The 27,048-nt window shown below is 48.1% G+C and overlaps 6 protein-coding genes across 6 annotated transcripts; 3 read left to right on the top strand and 3 right to left on the bottom strand.

Annotated features, from left to right (window-relative positions):
* Nucleotides 1-123: 123 nt before the first annotated feature.
* F5891DRAFT_1197855 (uncharacterized protein) lies at nt 124-2,052 on the top strand (the record flags this gene model as incomplete). The annotated part of the gene is made up of 3 exons (XM_041368546.1): nt 124-572; nt 626-720; nt 767-2,052. 3 exons carry the CDS (start codon nt 124-126, stop codon nt 2,050-2,052), a joined length of 1,830 nt encoding a protein of 609 aa, XP_041217965.1.
* Nucleotides 2,053-15,700: 13,648 nt separating this feature from the next.
* F5891DRAFT_1197850 (uncharacterized protein) lies at nt 15,701-17,565 on the bottom strand (the record flags this gene model as incomplete). The annotated part of the gene is made up of 9 exons (XM_041368545.1): nt 15,701-15,745; nt 15,808-15,990; nt 16,050-16,199; nt 16,251-16,604; nt 16,659-16,871; nt 16,920-17,140; nt 17,188-17,307; nt 17,359-17,403; nt 17,451-17,565. The coding sequence occupies 9 exons, from the start codon at nt 17,563-17,565 to the stop codon at nt 15,701-15,703; spliced, it is 1,446 nt and encodes a 481-aa protein (XP_041217964.1).
* A 488-nt stretch (nt 17,566-18,053) lies between these two features.
* F5891DRAFT_1197849 (uncharacterized protein) lies at nt 18,054-18,930 on the top strand (the record flags this gene model as incomplete). Its single annotated transcript, XM_041368544.1, has 2 exons — nt 18,054-18,716; nt 18,775-18,930. The coding sequence occupies 2 exons, from the start codon at nt 18,054-18,056 to the stop codon at nt 18,928-18,930; spliced, it is 819 nt and encodes a 272-aa protein (XP_041217963.1).
* A 1,589-nt stretch (nt 18,931-20,519) lies between these two features.
* Nucleotides 20,520-22,466, top strand: F5891DRAFT_1070718 (uncharacterized protein). The gene is made up of 3 exons (XM_041363279.1): nt 20,520-21,728; nt 21,756-21,971; nt 22,025-22,466. Exons 1-3 carry the CDS (start codon nt 20,612-20,614, stop codon nt 22,345-22,347), a joined length of 1,656 nt encoding a protein of 551 aa, XP_041217962.1. The 5' UTR covers nt 20,520-20,611; the 3' UTR covers nt 22,348-22,466.
* On the bottom strand, nt 22,364-23,037 carry F5891DRAFT_107025 (uncharacterized protein). The gene is made up of 2 exons (XM_041363274.1): nt 22,582-23,037; nt 22,364-22,531 (listed from the first exon to the last, which is right to left on the bottom strand). The coding sequence occupies exons 1-2, from the start codon at nt 22,821-22,823 to the stop codon at nt 22,456-22,458; spliced, it is 318 nt and encodes a 105-aa protein (XP_041217961.1). The 5' UTR covers nt 22,824-23,037; the 3' UTR covers nt 22,364-22,455.
* Nucleotides 23,008-25,941, bottom strand: F5891DRAFT_1166636 (glycoside hydrolase family 20 protein). Its single transcript, XM_041365436.1, has 13 exons — nt 25,913-25,941; nt 25,029-25,855; nt 24,886-24,975; nt 24,686-24,835; nt 24,613-24,633; nt 24,200-24,563; nt 24,092-24,140; nt 23,955-24,039; nt 23,866-23,906; nt 23,771-23,807; nt 23,661-23,721; nt 23,457-23,608; nt 23,008-23,403 (listed from the first exon to the last, which is right to left on the bottom strand). The coding sequence occupies exons 2-13, from the start codon at nt 25,566-25,568 to the stop codon at nt 23,305-23,307; spliced, it is 1,689 nt and encodes a 562-aa protein (XP_041217960.1). The 5' UTR covers nt 25,569-25,855; nt 25,913-25,941; the 3' UTR covers nt 23,008-23,304.
* Between the last annotated feature and the right edge of the window lie 1,107 nt (nt 25,942-27,048).

Raw genomic sequence — 27,048 nt, 5'->3', positions numbered from 1 at the left:
TTAATGGCGTTCAAAGTAAATTTCACAGAGCTCGCTAAGCTCTGTAAAGCTCGGTAAACTCGGTCAAAAATAAGATTTGTCACACTACGGCTTGGGCCGGCATCGATCGGAGTCCCAAAAGACATGCCTGCCCTACGACCACGACTTCGTCGCTCTGCGCGACTACAGATACAGTCTCAAATCATCTCCCCGCGACGTTGCAAGACCGGGCTGAAATTTATGGAGCCACCACCAGCTCCTCCTGCACGGGGAAAGGGAAAACGCGGCAGAGGAGGTAAAGATAGAGCTACTACTTCTCCTACTATCTCTATCAGCTGGCAAGCAGTTCCCCAGCGGACCAATAGGCTGGTTGACTACCTCGTTGGACACCCACCAGATTGCCGCATTCTGTTCGCCAGTGAAAAGAAGAATCCAGCCAACCGTGAAGCTGAGGGCCGCCCCTCAGGCAAAGACAAAAATGAAATCCATACTGTCATTGCAAGGGTTATTTTCTCCGACGATCCTCAATATGCGGTGCTCTACGCCTCGAATCCCAACAAATTTTGGGACTCTGTATATAATCACATTGTGGCGTAAGTGATCCCCCCCTATTTTTATAATCATCAATGCTGATCGCTGATCACAGCCTCTGCACTAAATTTCGTGACATTCATGCTGAATTTGAGTCCACAGGTGCAGGCATCATGCCCATCGATTCAGAGACAAGCGTGAATTTGCATCGTGAGTCTTCTCCTCCCTACACGAATTCTTCTAATTAAATTTGTAGGTAAATACGAGAAGGACTTTCCCTGGTACAATCAGCTCTACTCCATCTGGGGCTCCCATCCATCATTCTCCGCCAAAACGTCATTGTCAAAGCCGGGCATTGAACACGCGAGTGATCTCTTTTCTCTCACCCGTCCTTCGGGTGGCTCTCTTCGTCCCCCCGCTTCCTCCAGCACTGATCCTGGCTCTCCCATGCAACTTGGCAACACGCCTCTCCCGAATGCTCCAGCTGGCGGCGTTGCTGGGTCATCAACTGAACCCACTTATGACTACCTTCCTCCAAACGCTCATGCAGGTGGTGCCGCAGCTGCGGCACTACCTACCTCCCCCTTTTGTCACACTCCCCCTGCTCCTGGAGGCAGTGGTGGTAGCCCTTCGCAATGGAACTATGTGCCACCGCCCCCAAGCACTCACACCAACAGTTCTGCCGGGTCCCCTGTTTTTCGTTACCCACCGCTTCCCTCCGGTGCTACATCTCACGACAGTACTTACTCTCCCGTCGCTCATTCCCCTACTGATGATTATAATTTTGACGGTATCTACGATGACAACCCTCTTGTGGGTGAGATGGAGGATCTTAATATGGATTCCCCAGATGAAATTATTCACGACGACAGCAACACTATCAGCCTGGACAGCCCGCCAAGACGCAGGGCTGGGAAGAAGCGCCAGGAGCCCCCTTCCCCCCCCTCCCCTACTACTACCTCTCATACGCAACAGGTGCCCCCCCGCACTTCCGTCCAGCATGATCGCGCTACATTCAAGTCGCATGTTAGCCAGGTGATGATGTGTGAAAAGAGTAAATCGGGCTCTATGGCATCATCAGGGTCGCGCTCGTCGTCGCACTCTCGAAAGCCATCATCATCTCACAAGCCGTCATCGCAACAGTCCTCCCCAACAGCGCAAACATCTGTCTCGACGACGCCAGCAAGTTCAGTCTCCAAACGTCTCTGGATGGAGATTCACGAGCAAATGGATGCACTCAACGACGACCTGGAAAGTATTCACTCTGACAAGCTAACCTTATATCAGCTGAAGAACGAGCGCCTTATGGTGAAGCTCAACGCTAGTCGCCAGGACAAGGAGCATCATCTGATGTGTGAGGAGCGTATGGATGAGCGCGCAGATGCTGCCATAGTCCATCGGCGCATGAAGGAGGCTAAAGAGGTAGATATTCGCCTACGTGAAGCGGATGCCGCCGCTTTTGCCTCGGAAGCAGATGTTCTACGCCTCCGGATTCAGTGGGCCCAGCTCAATGCCCAGGGTGGCAAACCTGCTTGTACCTGACTTCTCGTGTTGTCATCATCATCACGTTCTTGCGCCGCCATCATCATCATCATGTTCTCGCGTCGTTGTCGTTGTCATCACCTTCTCGCGTCGTTGTCGTCATCATCATCACATTCTCGTGTTGTTGTTGTCGTGTTGTCGTGTTGTTGTTGTCGTGTTGTCGTGTTGTTGTTGTCGTGTTGTCGTGTTGTTGTTGTTATGTTCTCGTGTTGTTGTTGTTATGTTCTCGTGTTGTTGTTGTTATGTTCTCGCGTCGTTATACTCTTACATGTCTTGGATGTTATATGTCTTGTTATGTTTGCATGTAGTGTTCTCACATATGGCCACAAGTTGATCACTAGTTGTAAAATTTAGTAGTACATTTGTTTAGCTATACACAATGTTACTCTGCTTGTTTGCTCAATCTGCCTGATGGTGTGCTTGTGAATGAGGGCTATCAAACAACAAATCCATCAGCCTTGCCCTGTGAGCTTGACCTGGAGTGCCTTCATAAGACCTATCACCCACTACTTCATCACCATCTGGTCCTTCATCCTCATGGCGTATAGTATTGTTCCCCTCTCGAACAGCCCATACAAGTGTAGATTTCTTGCGAATCTCCTCGAAGCGGATGATCATATTATGAAGGATTAGGCAACACCTAACCCAATGCAGAGTGACCTGAAGATCCTTCTGGTTCTGAAGTGGGTGCCTAAGTTCCTTGAGAGACTGGAATCGTCCTTTTAAAGCTGCAAATGCATGTTCAACACAAACACGGACCTATATGAATAAAAAATCAGCAAAAAATTAGAAATACCCGAGAGAGGTTAATATTGAAGGATTTCTGGTCCCTGGTCAACCTCCCATTACATGGCTTCTTGAAAGGGGCAATGCACCACTTCTCAAGTGGGTAGGCACTATCTGCCCAAATCCAATGGTCCTCTGGAAGAAGAGTGTCATGCTCCTGATAAACACGAGTGGATTTGAAGGCATAAGCATCATGTGTACTGCCAGGGTTACCCAGTGAATAATCAACTATGAGGAGGTTATGGGGCATAATGATTGCCTGAATTTTTTATTAATTTCTGAGCATTAGAATAAGAGAAAAAAAAATACCTGACAGTTGAGGGAATAGTTAGACTTCCTGTCATAAAATGCCTCACCATAAAGACCAGGTTTTTCATACAAATTAATGGCAGAACCATCAATTGCAAAAATACCATTTCTCCACTCAGGGCAGGACCTAGCCTCAACAAATTGCCGAGCACACTCAGCATCTTCGGAGTCAGGAGTAGGAAATTGGATGAATGTGTCATGCCGATCAAGGAGGGCAATCATGACACGGTTGCTGCAATTGATTACTGACCCCACACTAACACCTGCCCATTGACCCACATCTTCTGGGGAAATGGCATTGCCATAGTGCCCAGCGCGGTTGAGAAAAATGGCTAGTTGAATAGCAACTGGAAGCTGGGGGTTATTGGACTGATTAGTGAAGATGGGGTGACCTGAGATGTGATCAAGGATATTGTCAAAGATCTCTGGATTGACGCGTAGTTTCTTCCGGAAGAGATGAGTGCGAGATGTCCCAAAATCATGAAGGAGGTGAATTTGAGGGGCCCGCATAGGAGGTGCATCTGGCTTTTGAAGGACACGTGCCCTTGAGACCTCATCACGAAGGGAAGTGATAGTGTCATGAAGGCGGTCGTAATGTGCAGCAACATGGGTGCTTTCATCATCTGAGTCTGAGTCCGAGTCCGAGTCTGAATAGTCAGATAATTGTGGGGTAAGAGGAGATGGAGGAGTGAGGACCATATCCAAGTCAGAATCAGAATCAGAGTCGGAAAAGTCGGATAGGGTCATAGTACGAAGTGCATGCTTGTACTTGGAAATGGTTAAGGCTAATTCTGCCTCATCCAGTTCATCAAGCAGCTGGTTGCGTAGGGAAAGACGGGGCATGATGAGGTTCAAGAGACACCAATATGAATATGCTTATTGATCCTTATTGATCCTTATTGATCAGCTTACCACTCCGTGTGAATGAAATCCAAATATGGGGTCGGAGTTTAAATTTTCCTTTTGTGGTAACAAGCACTCTGGTGCAGCACCGGCACCATCAACGACGACGACACTCTAGCGCCCGTTTGACATCTCTCACACCACCCTCATCATGTTCCTTTGCCGTCCACCAGGGGAGTCGAGGACGGATCTCATAGTGCTGCCCATCGTCAACGTCCTCAAACTAACATGCCGCTCTCGAATCCAGTTGTGTCCGACTGCAGCTCTCACGTCTATTCCTCTCCATGCAGCTCACCCGTTTCAAACAAAGGCAGATCGTTTGAGGTTCCTGTCCGCATCCCGCCAAAACTCACAAAAGACCCACAGCGACCCACTTTCATTCACTACCTTCGCAAACTTCTCCCTTCCTCCTCCCGCACAAATGCACTCCGTCCTATTCGGAACCACGAACCTCGCGATCCGCTGGACGTATGTTTCTTCTTTCTGTTGCCTTCGCAGTCGATTTGACCCTCACCTTGTAGTTCCCTGCTACGTTGCCCTTACCTCCAAATTACTCTCCCTCGGGGCAGGCCACAACTCAGGTGCATTCATATATGGATCCTGGCGATACAAGTGTTCACCGTTGTCATCACATTTTCAGCTTACATTTTTAGTCTCGATCCGCACGACTAGTACCACCTGCCCCTCAGTCCAGTCTTACAATTCGCATTTCGTCATGAGAGACGAATGTTCGCAGGCTTACGATCCTCTCTGAAACGGTCACTATGATAGTTCGTATGTAGCTTATTTTGTACTTAGTACAGTAATCCATCTGTGCATCTGCGCCTCTTCACCTTCCCAAACACTAAGTCTCTCTTCAAAGTCCGACCGCGATGCTGAACGGAGCCGTACTTGTGTTAACATTTTTCAGACCGATTTAACTGACGTTTACTGAGCTTTACCGAGCTTAGCGAGCTCTGTGAAATTTACTTTGAATGCCATTATTGCCTGCGTTGGGTGTTGTTAGTCCTACTCAATAACAATTTTATTTAACCATTTTATTTCGTAAGCATGATGACAGACAACAAATAAAATAGGCACGTTATTGAGTAGTCATTTTATTTGCCATTTTATTTCGCACTCGGCATACTGTATCAAGTACGGAGTTTGATATGAGAGAGAGCTGCCGAAATGCCGACTGGGTGCAACTAAGTACGAGTGCTCAACATCGCAAACACTGATGCCAACATGGACCAGCAAGAAAGCACATACGGTCACCACAACACCCCAGAAAATATGCTGCCCATGTACGATCAGTCGATGGGGCAGATATGGGACTGTAACACTCGTCAAAAGCCGTCGACGATACGTTGACAGTAGCAACCAAATATTAGGTTTTATCATTCTCTCTAGTTACTCATTTAGTTTCATTCTTCTTTAGTCCCTGACTTTCTTACCCTTCAGTATATAAGCCATCGCGTATTTTACTTGTAGGGTAGTTGATTCTCATCCCCCCCTTGAATAACATTTAGTTAGGACAGTTATCCTGTTCGAACCTTAAGACGATTCAAACCAATCGACTCTTTCTCGTGTGAACGTTCATCGAATGCCACATATTTTTAACTGCCTTCAAATCTAAAATCTATTCCGCTGAAGGTACAACAATTCAGATGGTGAGTCTGAACAATGTGTTGGGTCTTGCAGAACCTAGCTGCTATTCGACCCTAAAGGGTTTCTGGACCAGGCTCAAGGCTCAGAGGAGAGGAAATATCATAAAAACTACTGAGGACTCTGACTCATACTGGTAACTGGTGAAAAGATTGCTTGATTATGTAAGCTACAAAAGTGCCAACATAAGGTAAGGTAAAAACAGTCTCTACAAGCCCAACCAGAAATGAATCCCTACACCGCTATAGTCGTTGTCTAAGAGGCTTGATCACCCTCCAAAACTTCGACTCTTGTTAACACACAAAAACTCTCCCCCACCCCAACGATATCATCAAGAAAAAGAAATGCCTACTAGTGCACTAGAAATTGCCTCCCCACGTTCCTCGAGGAACGTGAGCGTTGATGGCCACGCCCACGAGCAAGACGGCACGAGGTCTCGAAACAGTAACCCTGTTTCTGGAGACGATGGGAATGACAGCCCAATGGCTGAGCTTCCCTCCAGGTTTGGTCCACGCGACCTGAATGAGGTGGACACGGAGTCCACCCAGGCGAAGGACGCTGCGAGCAGCCCCGCCCAGAGCAGAGCCCTGTTGCTGGTCAACGCAGGAGCCGCCACCACCCGTACCACACATAGTGACGAAGGTCCTGTTGCACCAGTCAGCAAGATACCTACTGGTGGCCCTATAATTGGGCGATTACGTACCTTCATGTCGCCCGATAGTGATAATGTACCATGCCTGCAAGCAGTCTTCGATTGGTCAGAGGTAACCGATGACGACGAACTAGGAGACGTACCTGAGTTCCCCATACTAAAGCCCAGTCCAACGGCTAGTGAAAGTAAACCCGAAATCAGTAAAGATAGCTCTGAGAAAAGTAAAGAAAGCAACCAACCTAAACTCAGATCACTGATGGATCACCTGCGTGACTGGACAGACTTTGATGAGGAGATGGCAGAGCTCAACCGGCCAGGGGAGAACGAGTCCGATGAATCCCTCTGTCGTCTATGGGACGACGATAACCGAGCAGGATCCATTAGGATCCAAAACTTCGCACTTAAAGGTTTTAGAAAATCTGCCAAAGAAGATTACATGCAAAAGTGTGAGGAAGTCGACAACTTACTTGACCGTGTCAAGGAGCTTGAGAGGCTGGTCATCGAGGCACAGACCAGGGAAGAAATGGCGCAGAAGCTGATCCGAGAGGCACAACGCGCGCCTCTTCCAGGTCCACCCCCAGACAGCGCACCTTCAGTGCCAGTTCCCCCATTAGAGAACGCTGCGAACATGAATGAGTGACGTCACGCAACGGTGATAAACAATGACTCACCAAGCATAAGAGAACCTACTGATAGACCTGTCAAAGAGAACACCAGGTTCTGGAGGGCGTCTTCCCTCCTCCCAGACAAAAGCTTGGTCAAACAAGCTATAGTTGGTGGTGACCCCAGTGACCCTGACTCGTCAGACTCGCCGTTGGGACCTGGTTCTGACGACGACCGGTCATCCACTGAATCCTCCGACGAAGAAATGAGGCACGCCAGCAAGGACAAGAAAAGATTGAAGACACTTACGCATGATAAGCAGCTGCGCAAAGACAAGAGGAAATCGAGGACACCGCCCAAGTTCATTACTGGTGCAGCCTCAGAGGAGGAATCCTCGGATGACTTCAACGCGAAGCTGCTGCAAATGGAGCCAGAATCAGACCACAGCAGCGACTCTGAGGACACCAAACGCCTCAAACGAAAGGCCTGTCGCAAGCATAGGTCCAATTTGAACCTGCTAAAATATCAGCAAGGCTTCTTAAAGCATGAACCCCTGTTTACTTACAATGGGGAAGCTAACGCGTCCACTTTTAAGAAGTGGGTCCGCAAAGTAAGGGAATGGCGGGACAGAGCCAGACTCTCCACCAAGCAAACTATTAGCATGATTGGCAAGTATCTGGGGGGAAATGCCTATCGATTCTATGAGCGCGATGTCCTTGATCTTAAAAAGAAATATACGCTTACCGATTTCTTTGAACAATTGTTCGATTATTCCTTCCCAACGGACTTCAGGATGATGCAACGTCAGAAGTTCCTAGAATGTCGTCAGGAAGGGAAACAAGGAGTGCAGGACTACATACGACGCCTCCGAAACATCGCCGATACAACAGGTGATGTTGACGAGAGGGAGCTCGTACGCCAGTTCTGGATGAACTGTAAGCCGTTTATCAAGGCTTTGTTAGTAGATAAGGGTTACAACCCTAACACCGTTAGTATGGACACGATCGAGTGAAAAGCTCTACGTACCGAGAGAGCATTCCTAGAGAACGCCAAAGACCCTAGCGTGCTTTTAGCGTTGACACCAACTCTGGCTGCAGGTCTGGCAGCCCAAGGCAACAGCAGCATCAGGCCAGACCATAACCCCCATAGGCGTGATAGGCGACACTGCACCCACTCACTCTCTGCGAACTCAGTGAATCCATCTCAGTCCAGAAGCCATCAGCGTGATAGACGTCCTGGATCAGAGAAATGGCCTCGCGAGCCTCACAGAAGTCCCTGGACTGGCAAAAGCGCTGACACTATACGCAAATTGAGAGATCTAAATCAGTGTTTTGAATGTGAACAGACGGGCCACTTAGCAAAAGACTGCCCCAAAAGACACCACCTACCTCCTCACAACACACCCAGAATTGGGACACTCAGATCCAACGCTGTTGGGGTAACCCCTGCAGACATCCAATCAGCCGCTATCAATGAAGGTAACGCGCAAGGATTGTATGGATTCGCCATAGAAATACCTAAGTCTGTGAACTCATTAGTAGAATCTGGGATTAGTGATCACCTGCTGGTCACGCACCAAGCTATAGCCAAGCTGAAACTGGCAGTACCATTCCCCACGGACAAGCTCGTTGATCCGTTGTATGATCCGTTCGGACCGGACCAATTCTGCCTCACTAACTGGGGTGGCCCTGAGACATACCTACTGTCAGACAGGCACAATTATGACGAATATATCGTCTATTACTCACAGTTGAGGGATCCCGGCTTTGACATAGTGTCTTGGCTGACTGATATGAAGCTACATAACTATCAGTATCTCGTGAAGACGAAATCTTCCTTCAAACCTACCTGGTTCGGCCAGACCTCTCCCGCGCCTGAAACACCCGCAAATGACGATGAGGATGATAACGAGTCCTCTTGGGTCACCACTGACTGTGAAAGCAGTGATGGTGAGGAGGACGACTTCCCTGGACTACTGAGCTGCGAGTCCAGTGAGGAGGACGAGACTGACATTGGAGGTGAGCTTTTCTGTGGGATGGCTACTCGTACGAAAACCGACTTACCTGACATCCAATCTCTGCAGCGTCAATCGGCACGCCCGAAGAACTCCACTAGAATCCTTCCTAGGTCTCTAGTCGTGGTCGTCCTTTTGAACGGGAAGCCTTGTCGCGCACTGCTGGACTCCGGGTCACTGACGGACTTCGTGTCAAGTACTGTAGTTGATCAACTTAAACTAAAATACGACTTACTTGATAAGCCAATCCCCTTGCAACTCGCCATATCAGGATCCAGGAGCGCCGTGAAAGCCACTACCTGCATTGAGTTAGCATATCAAGACATTAAGGGTCCACGTACCTTCGACATCGCTAACCTCAAATCTTACGACGTCATCCTTGGGATGCCGTTTTTGTTCCAGCATCAAGTCTTACTGGGTTTTAATCCTCCTGAGATCAAAATCCATAGCCTGGAGCCTTTGCCTATCTGTGGGTCGCAGACCCAGGTCCTTGAACTTAAGGGATTAAGCCTGTCCTTGGATCAGATTGAGACCTATACCAAAGAACTTCGTGAATACACTCAGGACATCTGTAAGGAGGCTGTTGAGATGCCCTTACCTCCACTGCGTGCGATTAACCATGTGATTCCTCTCATAAACGAGGACCAAGTCTATTCCTGGCGTCAGTCTAAGTGCCCTGAGGCTTTGAGGCCGCTCTGGAGGGCCAAACGGGACGATTACATACGAACGGGCAGGTGGGAGTTCTTTAGCGGCACTAACGCCGTGCCTATGATCATGATGAAGAAGACTTCCAAGGACGATGAACTTCGTTTACGTACTGTTCTCGACACCAGACAACACAACACGAACACGCGGAAGCTCGCGTCACCTCTCCCGGACATAGATACTATACTGCGCAATGTCGCATCGCACCCCTATCGCTCCCTTCTCGATGGTAAGGGACGCATATGAGCAGATTCGTATTGTACCTTCCGACGTACCTAAATTGTTATTCGCGACTCCTGACGGGACGATGATCAGTCATGTAATGCAAATAGGAGATTGTAATGCTGGAGCGACTTACCAATCGCTGATGAACCATATCTTCGGTCCCCACCTAGGAATATTCATGGACGTCTATTTAGACGATATAGTAATCTATTCGGACTCACCAGAGGACCACGTCCGGCACGTTAAGACGGTTATTGACACCCTGCACGACAACCACTTCTTCCTGAGTGAACACAAACTACAATTCTTTAAGACTGAACTTACGATTCTTGGCCACGTCATAGATGACGGGGAATCCGTCTTGATCCTCACAAGGTCGACAAAATCCTCCACTGGAAGACCCCCACTTCCAAAGAACTGCTCATGCAGTTCATTGGCTCAGTGGGGTATCTTGCTGCCGGATGCGAAGGTGTCCGGGTGCATATGCAGCACCTTTCTAAGGTGGCTGCACGGTCGACGCGCTGGGATTGGACTCCCACGGACCAGCGTGCATTTGATCTAGTCCGCACGTGCGTCAATGCCCATCGTGACACCCGCCGGAGAGCACTCGACTTACCTAAGGCCATCAACAACGCCTCCCCAGTGAACCTCGTTACGGACGCGTCATTCACCAGGGCGAGTGGTGTCCTCTTGCAGGGTGAACCCCTACCAGGCGCTGACATAGTAGCATTCTGGTCTGGGAAGTTCAATTCCGCCCAGCAGAACTATCCGGTGCATGAACAAGAACTATTAGCGATAGTAGAATCTCTCAAAAGATTCCGTCACTTACTGATAGGCGTGCTGTTCTGCATCTTCACAGATCACAAGGGCCTTGAGTGGATCACCACTCAAAGCAAACTATCGCCAAGGCAGGCGCGATGGCTGGAGGCCCTAAGCGAGTTTGACTTCAGTATCAAGTACCTGCCAGGGAAAGACAATACCTTGGCAGACGCGCTATCTAGGATGTATAGCAATGAACCTAAGGGAACTGTTAGAGCTGCTAGTGAGTATGTGAGTGTAGAGGAAGAGGACGTACCACGCACACTCCTACTGAACTTTGTAACTGCTCCGGTCTACACGGGCACACCACTCTTCCTTGGGGCGACGGAAGAACGACGATCTGCACGCATCACAGTGCGACTGCCCAAGCAGATAGGCATGGACGAAGTGGCCCCATCGAGGATGACCAAGCCCCAAGGCACAAAGGGCGCGAAACCTGAACTACCGATCAGAGAGGTTAGCAATGCCCAAGGCACAAAGGGCGCCAAACCTGAACTAATGTTCAGGGAGGTTAGCAAGGTTGCCACTGCACAAGGCACAAAGGGCGCGAAACCTGAACTAACGTACCTGGTCACCAACTCAAGGCAAAACACCTCCACCTTGGGGAATCCTCACCCGGTAGACCGGGATATCATGGAAGTGAGGGAAGCCCCAGTCACCAAAATAAAGAAAGTGATCCTGTGAGTGAGTAAACCCCTCCAGAATCACTGGAGGGTGGAAAGGTGACAGCACCCAAGAAAGACTTAGACAAACAAAACACAGCGCACCGTGTGACAAACAAGGACCTACAACAAGCTGACCTAAGCAATGATGTCAGAACTCAGCAACCGGAATCAAGTGACATCACCTCACCTGACATAAGCAATGGGACCCAGACAAACAAGGACCCACAAACGGAAGTTGACGCCAACGTTGCACCAATGCTATTGCCCATGTCCCCTCCTCTTCTGATGGAAGTCATAGCTCTTGGCGACCCTAATACGGACATCCACGAACGGATCACCAATAAATACAGGGAGGACCCCTTCTTCACGAAGATCTTAAGCAGCCCATCCGCGTATAAGAACTTTGAAGTCAGTAACGGCCGGATTTTCCTTAGAGACAAAGGAAAATGTATCTTGTGCATACCGGACATTAAGATTGCGCAACGGTGAGTAAGAGAATTAGTTATATCTCATGCTCACTCCATACTGGCACACCTAGGCCCATCCAAAACTTTACTATACCTCCGCGAAAATGTATGGTGGAAGGGGATAACCGCGGACGTTCAAGCTTTCTGTGAGTCATGTCCAACATGTCAGGTGTCCAAACCGTCGAATCACCAACCGTACGGTCTGCTAGAAACTCTCGAAGTCCCAACGCATCCTTGGCAGACTGTTGGAATTGACTTTGTTGGACCGCTCCCTGAGTCCAAAACCCTACAAGGCGTGTTTGACATGATACTTGTAGCTATTGACCATCTAATGTCTATGGTACATCTAGCTCCAACGAAGCAAACCTACCGCGCGAAAGATATCGCTGAAGTCATGTTCAATCTGGTGTACAAGCATCACGGTATGCCCTCTAACATTGTCAGTGACCGGGACACACTATTCACTAGTACATTCTGGCAGCGTTTCCACCAACTCACAGGTGTTGAACTGAGGATGTTGACGTCGTTTCACCCCCAATCGGACAGAGCCACTGAACGCGCGAACCGTACCATAACGCAAATGCTCCATCAAGTCGTATCACCGAACCAACGGGATTGGGCCATAAAACTCCCTGCGATTGAGTTCGCGATCAATTCGGCATGCTCTGAAACCACGAAGTACCCGCCCTTCGTCCTGAACTATGGTAGACTACCACCACCTCTGATATGGAACACTAACTCAGAATTTCCTGGAGTAAGAGTCTTCGTGCAGAAGATGAAGGACACGATCATGGACGCACACGACTCTATCATAGCAGCTCGCGTGAAGAGCACCACTAACACTAACCAACGTCGTACCGAGTCTCCCTTCGTTAAGGGAGATCTAGTGTACCTATCTACTGAAAACTTATCGTTGCCCAAGGGCCGTGCGCGCAAGCTGGCGCCCAAATACATTGGTCCTTACAGAATACTGGAAGACTACAAGAACAACATGTTCCTACTGGACCTTCCTGCTCAGTTGAAGCAACGTGGACTCCACCCCTCCTTTCACGCGCACCTACTGCGTCTCCACATGCCAAACGACGATAGGCGATTCCCTGGACGACAGCTTGACCAGGTGTCCGATATTGGACACCTGGAGGAATGGTCAGTGACCACCATGGAGCTGGACCGGACGTGCTCTTCGAGGTCGAATACTCCACCGGAGACAAAGTCTGGTTCCCTTACCACCAAGTCTCCCGTCTGGAGGCTTTGTCTCAATACCTTGAGGCTCTTGGCATCCCCGGGATCGCACACCTGCCAAAGAAAATTAGCACGCCATCAACTACTATCCCCGTCAGCACCATAGATCAATTTTCTGCGGCCCGGCAGTCTGTTTTTGGTATTGTTGACCGAATGGTCGACGATTTTGCATCCGTCTCTCGCTTAAGCGGGCTGCAAGATGCCTATTTAATGGGCTTGCAGAGCCCCCAAAGCCATACTCCTCCTCGCCCATACTCCCCAATGTCCTCCACCACTCTCCCAGCACGCACTAACGACATGCTCGTTGATGCACCACTCGACGGGATTGAGCCCAGCAACTACGCTGATGCTCCAAGGCCAACTCGGCCTGGTCGAGGACATCCTGGACGTTACCATAGAGGGAGAGGAGGGCGTGTCCACCCTCCTCAACAGCGCGAGCATGACTCTGACGCCCTCGGCGCGTTCACGCGCTTCTTCCGTGCTGAGGCACAGGCCAGTAAGTGCCCATACAGAGTCAGTCTGGACCGTCTCACTGACCTCCACCGGTCTCCTCTAGAGGAATTGGCCACTAGGAAGGAGTCTCACGCCTTTGACGCGCTGGTGCGCGCCCAACGCGCCTATGAAAGGTACTACCCTCATACCCGTAACCTATCACTGGATCACCGGTGTGGCCCTCGTGCTCACACACCACCTGAAGAACCACCATGCCGAGTATGCCGCGCACAGTCCCCTCCTCGTCACTGCGTATCACGCGCCAGCTCCGCCCCAAGCAGCCATTCTGCACTTACCCCGGCTGCTCAGCTGATTGCTGATGTGTCCAGCAACGCATCTGTTATCCTCGCCCCTACTCCTATCCCCACGCCTCCTGCAGTCGACCCTGGACGTGACGTCGAGGACATAATCGCAGCTGCTGAGCAGCTCGACCTCGAGCAGGCTGGCCATATGCCTGGGGTCACTACCGAAGATGTTCTCGGTAGAATCCTTCCTGTTTGCTCATTGTTAGTCAATGTGCTCATCCTCATACTTCTCATAGCCGTGTTCGCCTCCTTGGGATCCTCCCCGCTGTAGAGAATTATGCCTCTCATGGCGTGATATGGTGCTTTACACTAGGAAGTACATAGCACGAACTTGTAGCGTCACTCTGTGCACTACCCACAGCTATCTCTATATGACGCGCAGCTTTCCCGCGCAACGCGCGCCATGCGCGCACCATTCCCGCGCTTCGCGATGTATACGCGCGCGCGCGTTCCCGCGCTTGCGCGCCCTATGGCGCCAGCCATCCAGAAGCATCCATCCACTGTCCACCAAGCTCCCTAGTGCGTATATTTCCATTTCCTTTATTAGCATAGTTCCACCTTTATTTTTATCATGCATTCTCACTCATATATATATTTACATACCTACTCGGTAGCGCTTCGGCTCCGCTTGACCGCGCTTAGGCGCGCTATATAAGCGCCAGCAGTACATACTATTACTAACGTACTTTTCCCTACTTTTCACTTACTAGTTACTACCCACTTACTACTTAGCAGAATATAGTAGAAAGCTATTCCTTTACATTTTGCACTCTTATATCTCTTATCTTGCTTTATATCACCACTTAAGCTTAGTTTCTCATTTCCGCATACGCGCGCGCACTTTCCCGCGCTTCGCGCTAATACGCGCGCGCGTTCCCGCGCCTTTGTACCTTGCGCGCTCCTGCGCTTTCTCGCGCTTCGCTTAAGCGCACACTTCTAGATCCTTGCTGCACTCACTTCCCCTATAGGGTCGAACGCACTTGCTTCTCAAGTAACGCAGACTAGGCAGCGCGCGACCTTACAACTTTTACAGATACAGTCAGGAGCTTCTTTTGTTCCTCATTGTATTGTTGTTTCTACACCGCGAACCTAAGGAACTCGCATCACCTGAAGACAGGTCCTCTCGTGTAGAGGACCTGGAGGGCGTATGTAACGCTCGTCAAAAGCCGTCGACGATACGTCAACGGTAGCAACCAAATATTAGGTTTTATCATTCTCTCTACATCGGGAAAAAGCTCCTTCACAAAAACAAGGTAATTTCAGAATTTTTTGGAGAATTCCTCGTAATTTCAGTGAAATCCAGTGAAATCGAGTACGACCAGATTTCTCAAGCTCGGTCGTAGTTACTTTGAATTTCTTTGAATTTCTTTGAGTTTTCAGTCATTATTCCTCGAATACCATCAAATTATTTTGAATTCGGTTGAAGTCGACATACATAAACATTGATTAAAACGAGATATCACAATCAAAAGATGTGAAAAGAAAAGAAAATATCAGCAAACTGAGAAGCAACTGACTCGGTGCCATATTCATAGCTTGATTTATTCTTCGACCATTGCATCGAGATCGAGATAGTCGCAAGTGCTTGATGAGGCAGTGGACGCCGAGTTCTCGATTGCACTGGTGTTGAGTTAGTCAGAGTGCCCAACAATGAAGAATGGCGCAAGCAAGACGCACCTGACTGCCTTGTAAAGCCGTGCCATCAGTGCATGGTACTTCTTTATACTACCATTGAAGATGCGGTTGAGAGTCGCTTGGTGAGCCTTGTAAACACTGACGTGGGAGGAGGCATTGAATGATTTGACTTGCACATTTTAAGGCGGGTTGCCGCTACTCCAATCCTTCAATATCGCATAAATCTGTGGAGAATGTTATGTAGTCAGTATACAGAGTTTGAAACAGTATCACAGCCAGTGCCTACCATAGTTGCAGTCAAACACACCATAGCCACCGGTAGCTCTGGCTCATTGTTTCCATCTAAGACAGAAACGAAATCATCATGGCACTGACTGCCAAATGAGTCCTCGCCACCATCAAAGAATGACAATCGGATAATGTCAATGGTAGCCTCATCACAAAACGGTTGGTCCCCAAGGACCTTACCCTGGGTAGTAGATGAGAATCAGAGAAATGAAGAGAGAGATAACAAAATACTAAACAGACCTTGGCATCGGTTGGAAAAATATACTTGTGACTTTTAAGAAGGTCTTCTACCTTGTCAGCACAGCCTTTCTGGAGTCCAAAATGCGATACAACAATTTGATGTGTGAGCTTCTTGAGATTGGTGCAGAAGGAGCTCATTCGTCCCTCCGGCTTGTAAGTGTATTAGTTTCATCCAAATAACCATGCAAAAAGAGTACATACAATCCCAGCCAGAGCCAGTGCGTAATCAAAGTCGTGCTTCATCCTCTTTAATATCGCATATTCCTTGCGCTTCCCGGCAGCGGTATGGACCGCTTCCAGGGCCATCTTTCGCTTCTGAGTGATGTTGGGGAATGCGTTGTCGAAGAGAGAGGCTTTCTTGAGTTCGAACATGGCGGCCTTCAACACATTCTGTATCCGGGTGTTTTGAGCCTTGAGGTTGATAGAGCCGTCTGCTGAGTAGACTAGATCTGTGAATATGGGCCATGTAAAAGAATGATCAGACTCAGAAGCTGACACATGAGTGACATCTGAAGCTGGCCGCGGCGGCACCACAGTCTCCACAAATTTAGGTCTCTACACAGTGTGATGTGAGACGGAATCATGGGAGTGTGCAGTGGAACACGTCACCTCAAGGTCTTGTCGTTCTTCTAGCTTGCTCTTTTTCTTCTTGTCTTTCTTCTTGTCTGGCTGGTGTTTGGTGACGGCTGTTGCTTCACAGTAATATGGCTTGGAATGACCATCAGAGGCTTTGTCAGCAACATCAACTTGAGGAACACTGGCAGTAGTGCCAGAGGCCATCCATTCAGATACATTGCTACCCGTGCGCACAAAATGGGGAATCTATGTCAAAAGGTCAATTTCAATTTTTCTGACAATGGGGTCAAGTACCTCTTTAATGAGTTCCTCCTGGGAGAGTGACTCAAAGTCATCATCCTCAGGAACTTCCATGTCGTTGTCTGATTTTTCAGATGCATCGTCACTCTCTCCGTATTCACTAACAGTGTCACTATCTTCAATTGACACCGTGGCTGATTTCGAAGAGCGCGTTGATCTTTCACGACCTCGACTTTCAGCATGACTGATAACTTCATGTGCTTCTTGACCACGGTCTGCTGTTGAGTATCTCATCTGTCTCAAGTAGCAGTCTGTAACTAACCATTGTTGTGATCTAGCTTTTTTGCAGGTATCTTCCATGCTAATTTGGCTGCAGGTGCTGATTGCAGTCCAGTTACTGTGGGTGCGCACTTACGACTGTTGGCCGTTGTCTCATTCCAAACTGAAATCAGGTGCGTTTTAGTAACTGCTTTCTAACTGTGCAAGTGCTAACCTTTCCGCTCTAAGGCCTTTATCTTCGACGACCGTTGCAATGGTTCTTGATGATTGTGAGTCCCTCACAATTTTCTTTTATGTACTACTTACTATCTGTATCGCCTTGATTTTCACCACCAGATTCTTGACTCGCCTTGGCCTTTGTTTTGCTGTTCCGCTTGTGGGCGGCTATTTCTGACGGTGTTAGAGATGCTCTGGGAGGCATGCTGATGAGGGGGCAAACGGGAGGAAGGACTGAAAAAAACTGCAAGGTTCGCAGTCCGCTGCCATTTTGAAGCTTGTAAGTTTGTTTGTTGGTGCCACAGGGCCGCATGCCATCATGTTAAATTTTGCAACTAAACCTTTTCTGACCTGGATCTTCACCAACAGGGCGCGTTTGGTATTGCTTTCACTTTTGCACTTTGTGAGGGCGTGTCTGCTGGGGTACTGCTTTCGCTCTTGCACTTTGTGAGGGTGCGTCTGCCAGTGGTAATACTTTCACTTTTGCACTTTGTGAGGGCGTATTAGTCCACTGTCATTTGGTTGCTGTGCTGTATGTTATCACGTCAATTTTTGCAACTAAACCTTTTCTGACTTGGCTCTATCAACAGCCCACGCACACTATTTGGATACCTTTGTCTCTTTACGCATGCTGTTCGGATACCTTTGTCTCTTTATCTACACCTGTTTCTCGCCTGTTTCTCTACTGTCAGAATGAACACTTGCCCAGGCTGTGCTAAAAACTTCGAGCATACTGGATATGCTCATCACCTAGCCCAGACCATAAATCCATCATGCGCCGCTCAACTACAACTTTCTGGTCTTTTTCCAGAGTCGAGCGATAACGATTCTGATGGTCTTGCAGAGGATGGAGATACTGACAGTCTCAATGGAGGAGATGCAGAATTTACAGGAGACTACTTTGGCTACTACGATGAACAAGATCTGGAATGGCCAGACGATAACCACGATGAGCTCCCCTTGGAATCTGATGGAGAGGATGAAGAGTATCATGACACAGCGCTTGAGCATGGGTGGGAACGCCCTGCAGATCCTGTCCAGCAGGATATCAATGGTGGGGATGATTTTGAAAACTTGGACAACTCGGACACACTGTCACAATCACTCCCAGCCAAACGACAAGAAGCAGAGGTGCCCCTTGGTCACCAGCCCATTGTTGAGAAATTTCCAAGGCGCCATGCAGGTGCTCCAGTCCACCACTCCCGCACTACAGCTTTCGAGTCTTATAAGAATGTACTGCAAGGTGCAGAAAACATTTGGGCCCCCTTCGTGTCTCGCACAGATTACGAGGTCGCAAAGTGGGCAAAACTTCGTAGTTCTGGCTCAACTGCTTTTCCGAGCTGCTCGCAATCGATGGTGTGAGCTTTCTCAATTGGATCATGATGGGCCAATATTTACGATGACATTTATATAGCTTTGTGAAGCCTTGGGTCTTTCATACCAGAACTCCCGTGAACTCAATCAAATTATCGACCGACAGTTACCATGTCAACGACCGCGTTTCAAACACGAAGAAATTATTGTTGCAGACGAGGCATTTGATGTTTACTCGCGCTGTCTTGTTACTTAAGGGTCTTATATGAAAGTTGTGTATAATGACAACACAATTATACACGGTGAAGACTTCTTGCCAGTCCTTAAGTCCACGGTCTCTGACTTTTCTACTTCGTGGGAGGTAACGTGGTGAGTTCTTGGGAGGATTTAGTTTGTTGTCCTCTTCTTGTGTAGTCTTATACGAAGTTGTTGTGGAATGTTCTGTGTTCTGGATAAATTCGTTAGGTTTGTTTCAGCCTAGTAGGTCGTGTTTCAACCTATGAAAGTCTGTTTCAACTTTGTCGTCCTTAGATGTGTCTCACTTTCCGTTGAAAGGGAGAGTCTTATGAATACACGTAAAGCTTAGAATGAGAGCTGTTCAATGGTTATATAGTCAACCCCTGTAAGGTAGTATATAACCTAGAGTAGAATAACGATAATGAAAGTTATATACTCGACCCCTGTAAGGTAGTATATAACTTTAGAATAGATAATGATATCTTAGATTACCTCAAGGCACTTATATTGGCCTGCACTTTAAGTCTTAGTGGTCTCACACGGTTTGAGATAAGAGTCAAGTGGGAGGATTGTATTTCATGGGTGAAAATGGGGTCCTTTTATACCTTTTGGGAACCCCCTTACTAAGCATGATTAATCAGATGGATTGGTAAGAATGTGGCTTACAAACCAGGTGATGAATCAGCTTATTACTAAGTACATTACAAATACAGTGTAATCTTACAAAGAAATTAGAAACCATGACAAACCATGACTAAACATGTTGAGTCATGTTAAATGTTGTTACAAAGCATGGCCAATCATGACTAAACATGCTGAGTCAGCTTAAATAATGTTACAAACCAGAATATTTCCCAGTCACATGATGTGATGACAAATAAAAGCTGGTGGCTGAAAGAAGCCAAATACAAATAAACAGTCAGAAATAAATAGAGATACAAAACTTGGTGGCTGAAAGAAGCCAAATAAAAATAAACAATGAGAAATAAACAGAAGGTCACATGCTTGATACAAATACAAGGTAAAATAAGCCTGTAAAGTGAGAAATAAAATACAAGACAATGAAATAAAGGAAAAATAGAGAGGTAACTTAGTGACAAAGGGCTAGACAGTCTCTCATATCTTCCTTATCACTCTCTATATATATCTGACATGGTATGAATCACATACCATGCATGACAGCGCGACGTCATGGAGTGTGTCAAAGCTCTTTATTCAGATCCTGAATTCTCACCACATCTCAACTATGCTCCTGAACGCCATTATGCCGATGCCGACAAGACTATCTGAATGTATCATGATATCCATACAGGCAAGTGGTGGTGGTCCACCCAGGCAAGTCGTCAGACAATCTGTTCGAGTCATATTGAACTTAATGGAACCTCTTTTAGAAAGAACTTGAAACAAAGAAACCGGGAGCAACAGTCATACCCATTATCCTTTTGTCTGACAAGACACAGGTCACTATGTTTAGAAACAAATCTGCCTATCCTGTCTACATGACAATAGGCAATATTCCGAAGGAGATCTGTCGAAAACCATCTAAACGAGCGTGGATTCTGCTTGCCTATCTACCAACTTCGAAACTCGATCATGTCACAAACAAGGCTGCTAGGCGTCGAACGGCAACTAATTTGTTTCACGCTTGTTTGCGCCGCATTCTTGAGCCTCTGAAAGTCCCTGGCGAGGACAGCATTGCTATGGCCAGTGGGGATGGTGCTGTGCGTCGAGGGCATCCGATTGTCGCTTGTTACTCCGCAGATTACCCAGAACAGCTGTTGACGACTGGGGTAAAGTCAGGAGAGTGCCCGAAGTGTGATGTCCCACACAAGGAGTTGGGAAGTCCGCATTTCCCGGTAAACCTGCGAGACCTCAATGCAATTCTTGCTGCATTGTCCCTCGTCGACGAGGATTATGACCTGTGGAGACGAGCATGCCAGGAGTGTGGCATTAAGCCTGTCTTCAAACCATTCTGGCTGGATCTCCCGCACACCAACATATTCCAATCCATCACGCTGGATGTGTTGCATCAGCTCTACCAGGGTATCATAAAGCACCTCACTGAGTGGATCAAGGAGGCATGTAGCGAAGCTGAGATCGACGCTCGTTGTCGTAGGCTTCCCCCAAACCACAACATCCGCTTGTTTCTGAAAGGAATCAGTCACCTCTCACGTGTTAGTGGAACAGAGCATAACCAGATCTGTCGCTTCCTGCTCGGTATTGTCATTGGCATACAGTTGCCTGGAAATCTCAATAATGGTCGCCTTACTCGTGCCATTCGCGGCATCCTTGATTTCCTTTACCTTGCTCAATACCCTTCTCACACAGATCAAACTCTAGCACTGCTCGATGATGCCTTGACACGCTTTCACGATAACAAGGATATCTTCCTTGATCTTGGGATCCGATCGAATTTCAACCTTCCGAAGCTTCATTCCTTCCGTCACTATGTACATATGATCAAAATGTATGGCATGACCGACAACTACAACACCGAGTACACCGAACGCTTACATATTGACCTCACGAAGGATGCTTACAGGGCTACCAACCATAAAGACGAGTATAGTCAAATGACGCTCTGGCTCGAAAGACGTGAGAAGATGTTGTGGCATGATAACTTTGTTAAGTGGTGTCTGGTTGGTGATCTTGCCTCGCAAGAAAGGCCACCACCAGACATGGATTATTGTCGGGCAATCAAGATGACGAAACACCCGACCGTCAGACGTGTTCCATTGGATCACATTGTGCAGGACTATGGCGCCACTTTTTTCACAGCAGCATTGGCTCGTTATGTGGTTGGCAGGAATCAACCTGGTTTATCTGCAGCACAACTGGAATGAGAGGCTGCTCATATCATTCTTCCCTTTGATGCTGTGGCTACATTCCACAGGATCAAATTTCACGCAATTGATGCTCACGGGTTCCAGGACTCGAGTGTAACAGTAGATTCTGTGCATTCTCAACCATCGCGAAAGGACAAGAGAGGGCACACGATCCCCGCACGCTTTGATACTGTTTTGGTCAACGAAGGGGATGGTGGGATAACAGGCGTGAATGGTGCGTTTGCATTTGTGTGAACACGGCCGTTAATCTGACTTTATTCCAAAAAGGATACCGTGTTGCGCAAGTTCGCGTCGTCTTCACGCTGACAAGTCAAGCTACAAATTTGTTATTCCCCGCTGGACCTCTAAAACCACCCACCCACCTTGCGTATGTGGAATGGTTCACACCCTTCCAGCAACCTGAATCACACCATGGGCTGTACAAAATTTGCTGTCTGATGCGGCGTCTTGCAAGCATTATTGATGTATCGGACATCCGCAGGAGTGTTCATCTTTTTCCAAATTTCGGCGCAGTAGTACCTCGTGAATGGACGAGCAGTACCGTTCTGGAGCTCTGTCCCAGCTTCTTTGTAAACTCGTTCAGTGACTGACACACTTATTTAACTATTGTTTGAGGAATATAACGAGATTCATTGAAATACTCTCGAAATACATGTAATTTAACAGATTCGTTGAAATACTCTCGAAATACATGTAGTTTAACAGATTCCCTGGAATTCCTTCTTTTTTGAGCCATTCTTTCTCGTGTGAACGTTCATCGAACGCCACAGGGACCTTCCCGGATTGAGTCATGAGGCAGCAAGAGGCTAACACTTAGTACTCACCGGAACCAAGTCTTGAAAATCCTCGCCGAAGATATGTGAAGGAGGTGTTCGAAGAATTGTTCTGCTTTCTGTTGGTCATATGGCCCGCGTGGTCCATACTTAGCGCCTCGTTGTTTCGCATCGAGTGCTTGCAGTGAAATTGTGGCTGCAAATAGTTGGTCATCCGGTGTCTCTGCATCGGCCAGTAGGATGACAGCGAGTGCTTCAAGAGACGTTATGGCGTGCGGGGAACTATCTGCCATGGTGGCGTGAACGTGTTTCAACGACGCATGCGCCGGTGAGCACAGTCCAAACGCCTGCGCCTCGCTTAGCAGATTTCAAGCGCCGCTATGTGCGTGCCGAACGTGTCGCTTGTTCATTTTATTGGCATTTTATTTCGGAGGCATTAGCACGAACTGTCACGAAATAAAATGGCCAAATAAAATCGTTATTGAGTAGGGCTGTTACCTGCTATTTTGAGAATTCTAGTGGCGCTATATACACGTAGTACGGATACAATTTATTGGTGAAAATTTGGATACTTCATGAATCTTTGTTCAGTGCATCCATCACTCGAACATTCTATTTCGCCGCGTGACTTCTCGCAGAGCAGATGCATGAATTTCTCGATATAAGTCAAGTTTTGGGTGAATGAGAGCTGTACAAATCTTGTAAGCAACGGCGCAGACTGATTAACGCCAAGACCAATCGTGAAAAAACCCAGAGTTCGGATCAAGTTCTAAATTAAGCGTATATATCGCATGCGTCCGGTCGAAGTGCACACCACTGCGGCTGGAGTGGGATGGCATTGATGCCGCGCTGTACCATCCTGTACCTGACGTCCTGTATCGTCCATCTGTCATCGAAGTACTTCCACATCAAGAAACACTACTTACATGCAAACGAGGAAGTGCCTCGGTGACGTTGAGCGCAGCACCAGTGGGCTGCTTCCCACTCCAGAAAATTTCTGCTGATGCTGCAGCGCGTGGCCACACGATCGGGTCGACATTTTGAGGACCAGACTGTTCACTCCATAGAATTTGCTCGCCTGCAGATTTCTCAGAAAGGTTGGTTTAACTTTGAGACTAGATTGTGTTTACCTCCGAGAACAAGTTCGTACTGCGCCTCGGTCAAGTTTGCCAACGGATCAAAGGTATATGCCTAACGAAACATTGTGAGATGCGTGGCTATCTTCGACATTCATACTTGCCTTGGACCAGGTCTTGAAGGGGTCGCACCAGCTATTTCTGTTCTCCCAAGGGATGTCAGTTCAGATCGAGTACATTCAACAAGACGAGGACTAACCCAGTTGGGTCGTCTCCCAGCCATTCACCAGCACCACAATCCTGGGATAATAAGGATGTTGTGTCCTGTAGAAAAACTCGTCAACTGACCAGGTAGAAGTAATTTGATGGTGCGTGGATGATCCTGAAACCCCTTCCTGCCACTGCAGCAGCATCTGCAGAAGAAATCCAAATCCTTTCAATACAGTTGAATCAGCAAAGTCAGATCATGATATCATTATACTTACATCACAATAGTCTCGTTTGAGAGTGTAATATTCCAATCGAGGACCATTTCTGAATGACCGCGGTCTCCATTTAATACTGTCATTCAAAGGAAGAAACACAGCGCATACCCTCCCACACGACGGGCGTCTTTCCCTGGGCAATCAGTGCACCGTGAGTGGTCTGTGTGAACGTGTCAAGAGCACCGTTTAGCGTCATGCCGGTCCTGTTGAGCTGCTGCTCCGTTAGGTAGTCATTGGCGTAACAGTTCGTGTTAAGTTCATCGCCGCCGGTGCTGAAATAGTGCGAAGGGAGGGCCTTTGCGACGTTTGTAAGTAAGGAAGCAGTGAAGTTCATGACCTCTGGGAGTGCAAAACGAAGCTGGCCGGCAGGGGGCTCGTTGGCAAAGTCTGCCCACGGGCTAGCATCAGAGCATGCAACATATTCGGGGTAAGTGGCTGCAATGATAGCGGTGTGGCCGGGTGTATCGATTTCCTGTTAGAGTGCTCAGAGTTATTTACAAATTTAACTAATGAACACTGACCATCATAACATCGATGCCTCTCTGCGAGAATACCATCAGCAAACAAAAGATCACGATGAAAGGAAACACGTACTGCAGCAGCATACTGCACGATGTATTGGACATCGCTCGCTGTGTAAACTTCTTGAGGAGAGTATGCACCATTGATGGAGAGCTCGGGGTACTGTGCGACTTCGAGTGGAAAACTCTGACTATCCGTGATATGCCAGTGGAAAGTGTTGATCTGTATAGCTTGTGAGGGACGATAAGACGAGACACCAGGAAAGCACTCGCCTTCACCCAGCTCATCGCGTCCAACGTTCGCAGAATGTCGCAGACCGGGTAGTAATTTCTCGAGGTATCCAGTCCTAATCCCCGGAAAGGCTACGTATATGGGTTCAGCACCAGACGTCAAAGTGTAAGGGATAGCTGCTCACATATGCAGGAGTATCCTTGATAGAAATCGGGGCGAGTAAAGTATAGGTTACTCCTCCATAATAGTAGAAAAGCTGATTAAAAGTGGTGAGTCCTCTGTACAGGCCTAACGTCGAGTTCGCCGTCAAAGTAGCAGCCGAGCCGTCTGCTGGAATGATCAGTGCATACTCCTCACTACGGGTTCCCAGGGGCTTGACAGCTTCTGAAGAGATTGGCTCTGCAGCAACTCCACTCGCGAGCGACAGCGTCAACTTTGAAAGCGTCCTCGCGGTAGCCAGTGCGCTAGTGTCATTTGAGCCGCGTCCTACGACGAGACGTCCAAGTTTGTCGTTTTCGAGATAGTGCTGTGATTGCGCGACCGCGTCACGTAGATCTGACGGCGGGCCTTCAATTTGAACATCAAAGTAGAATGTGGGGGAGATTTTGAGGGTAGTCATGCCGGTCTCGAGGGTAGTTGGGATGGGCCAGAGAGCCTGAACACCAGAAGGAAGGATGCATCCTGTGACAAGTGCCAGGATGATAAGGTAGCGAGAAAAGGCCATGAATCAATGTGCGCGGGTTAAAGATGCGACCAGTTCAACTGCAGCTGTTTATAAAAGTCACAGCTGAATACTGAGCGCTAGTGGTGAGGTCTGAGGATTGTCATGTGCGCTTTCAACATGCGTACGTAACGCTAAGTGACCCAGAATTCCAGTGCAACTAGAAACTTTGCATGTGTCCAGCGTTGACAGGTCCAGCGTGGATGGCCTTCGGAAGTTTGAATCATCCATATGTTGTCCATATGCATGTCCGAGGTGGGATCCCGCGGTTCAACGGCGCGTAAACGCGTCTGTCACGATCGCGTGACTTATTATAAGACTGAATTCTCGAAATGGGAACTACTTACGTCAAACCGTAGCGTCAAGTGAACCTCTGTCCGACCAAGACTAATAATTCCTGGCACACGACGCGCATGGGCTCCTCCTTCAAACAGATTTCATTCGCTTATCAGCAGACTTCAAACCGGTTTTTCTCTGACGTCTGATGATTGCCAGATCTAGACCAGCCCTGTGCAACTGGTCATGTCGCGTGATAAGTTTCGAAACGCAAAACTAGAGCGGAGCCGCACTCATCTGGTATTGATGTTATCTCAGTAAGTGATAAACCTGGTGACAGTTTTACTCATTCTCATAACTCTGGCAGGCATATGATAGAGCCGTAGAGTGAGTCACAGGTGTTTCAAAGATAACGACTTGCATCCCTATTGCGGCTACGAAGCCTGCCAACAAGTGCTTACTACGGCATAGACCAGCCTGTCGCTTGTGGTTGACACCACCATCCTGCCATATAACACTCGTGTCAAGGGGCCTTGATCACGGTCGGTCGCTTTCGTCGTGTCCCTGAAAGCTGTCTAACATTGCGCGCAGAACTTGACTGTCCACTCGATCAATGCTTATAACTCGTTCCTCAATCCATGAACACTAGATTGCCAAGCCACGTTCCCTCGAACTCTTTAGCTCCCTGAACGTCACAAAGTTTAACGACCTGGGGAAACCCACCCTTACAATCCATTCCTACAAGCCTGGAACGTTGGAACCTACCCTACGATACAATTTGTACGTACTACGCAGAACCGCCATTTCTCAAGCAACCATGCTTTTAGTATTGTAACACGTCCCGAGTTCATAGGTCAACAACCCCTATAGTATGTGATTCTGCGACGCCACATCGAGAAATTCTCATGCTCTGTCAAGATGGACACTAAACTGTGTTCGTTCGAGCAGTCCGACGAAGGTGTCATAGGTTCTAGGAAAGAACGGTATATTGGAGATCTTATACTAAGAGGATGATCCATGCTGACGGTGCTAAAGGTGATATGTAATAGTCCAGCATTCAACTTTGTACGATCCCCTTGCCCTGCATCTGTCATTACTGCTAACTTCCTACTGCCGTACTCTAGTGTTGTCTCCAGTTCTTGAAATCATTTCTATCTACCACTCACGACATTTGTGTTGAACATTCGTTCTTTCTGATTTCCCCTGT

This window comes from Suillus fuscotomentosus, assembly GCF_016647785.1.
Source record: "Suillus fuscotomentosus strain FC203 chromosome Unknown F5891scaffold_133, whole genome shotgun sequence".
NCBI lineage: Eukaryota > Fungi > Basidiomycota > Agaricomycetes > Boletales > Suillaceae > Suillus > Suillus fuscotomentosus.
Note: the sequence above shows the minus strand (reverse complement) of the source record. Positions and strands in the feature narration are given on the sequence as shown.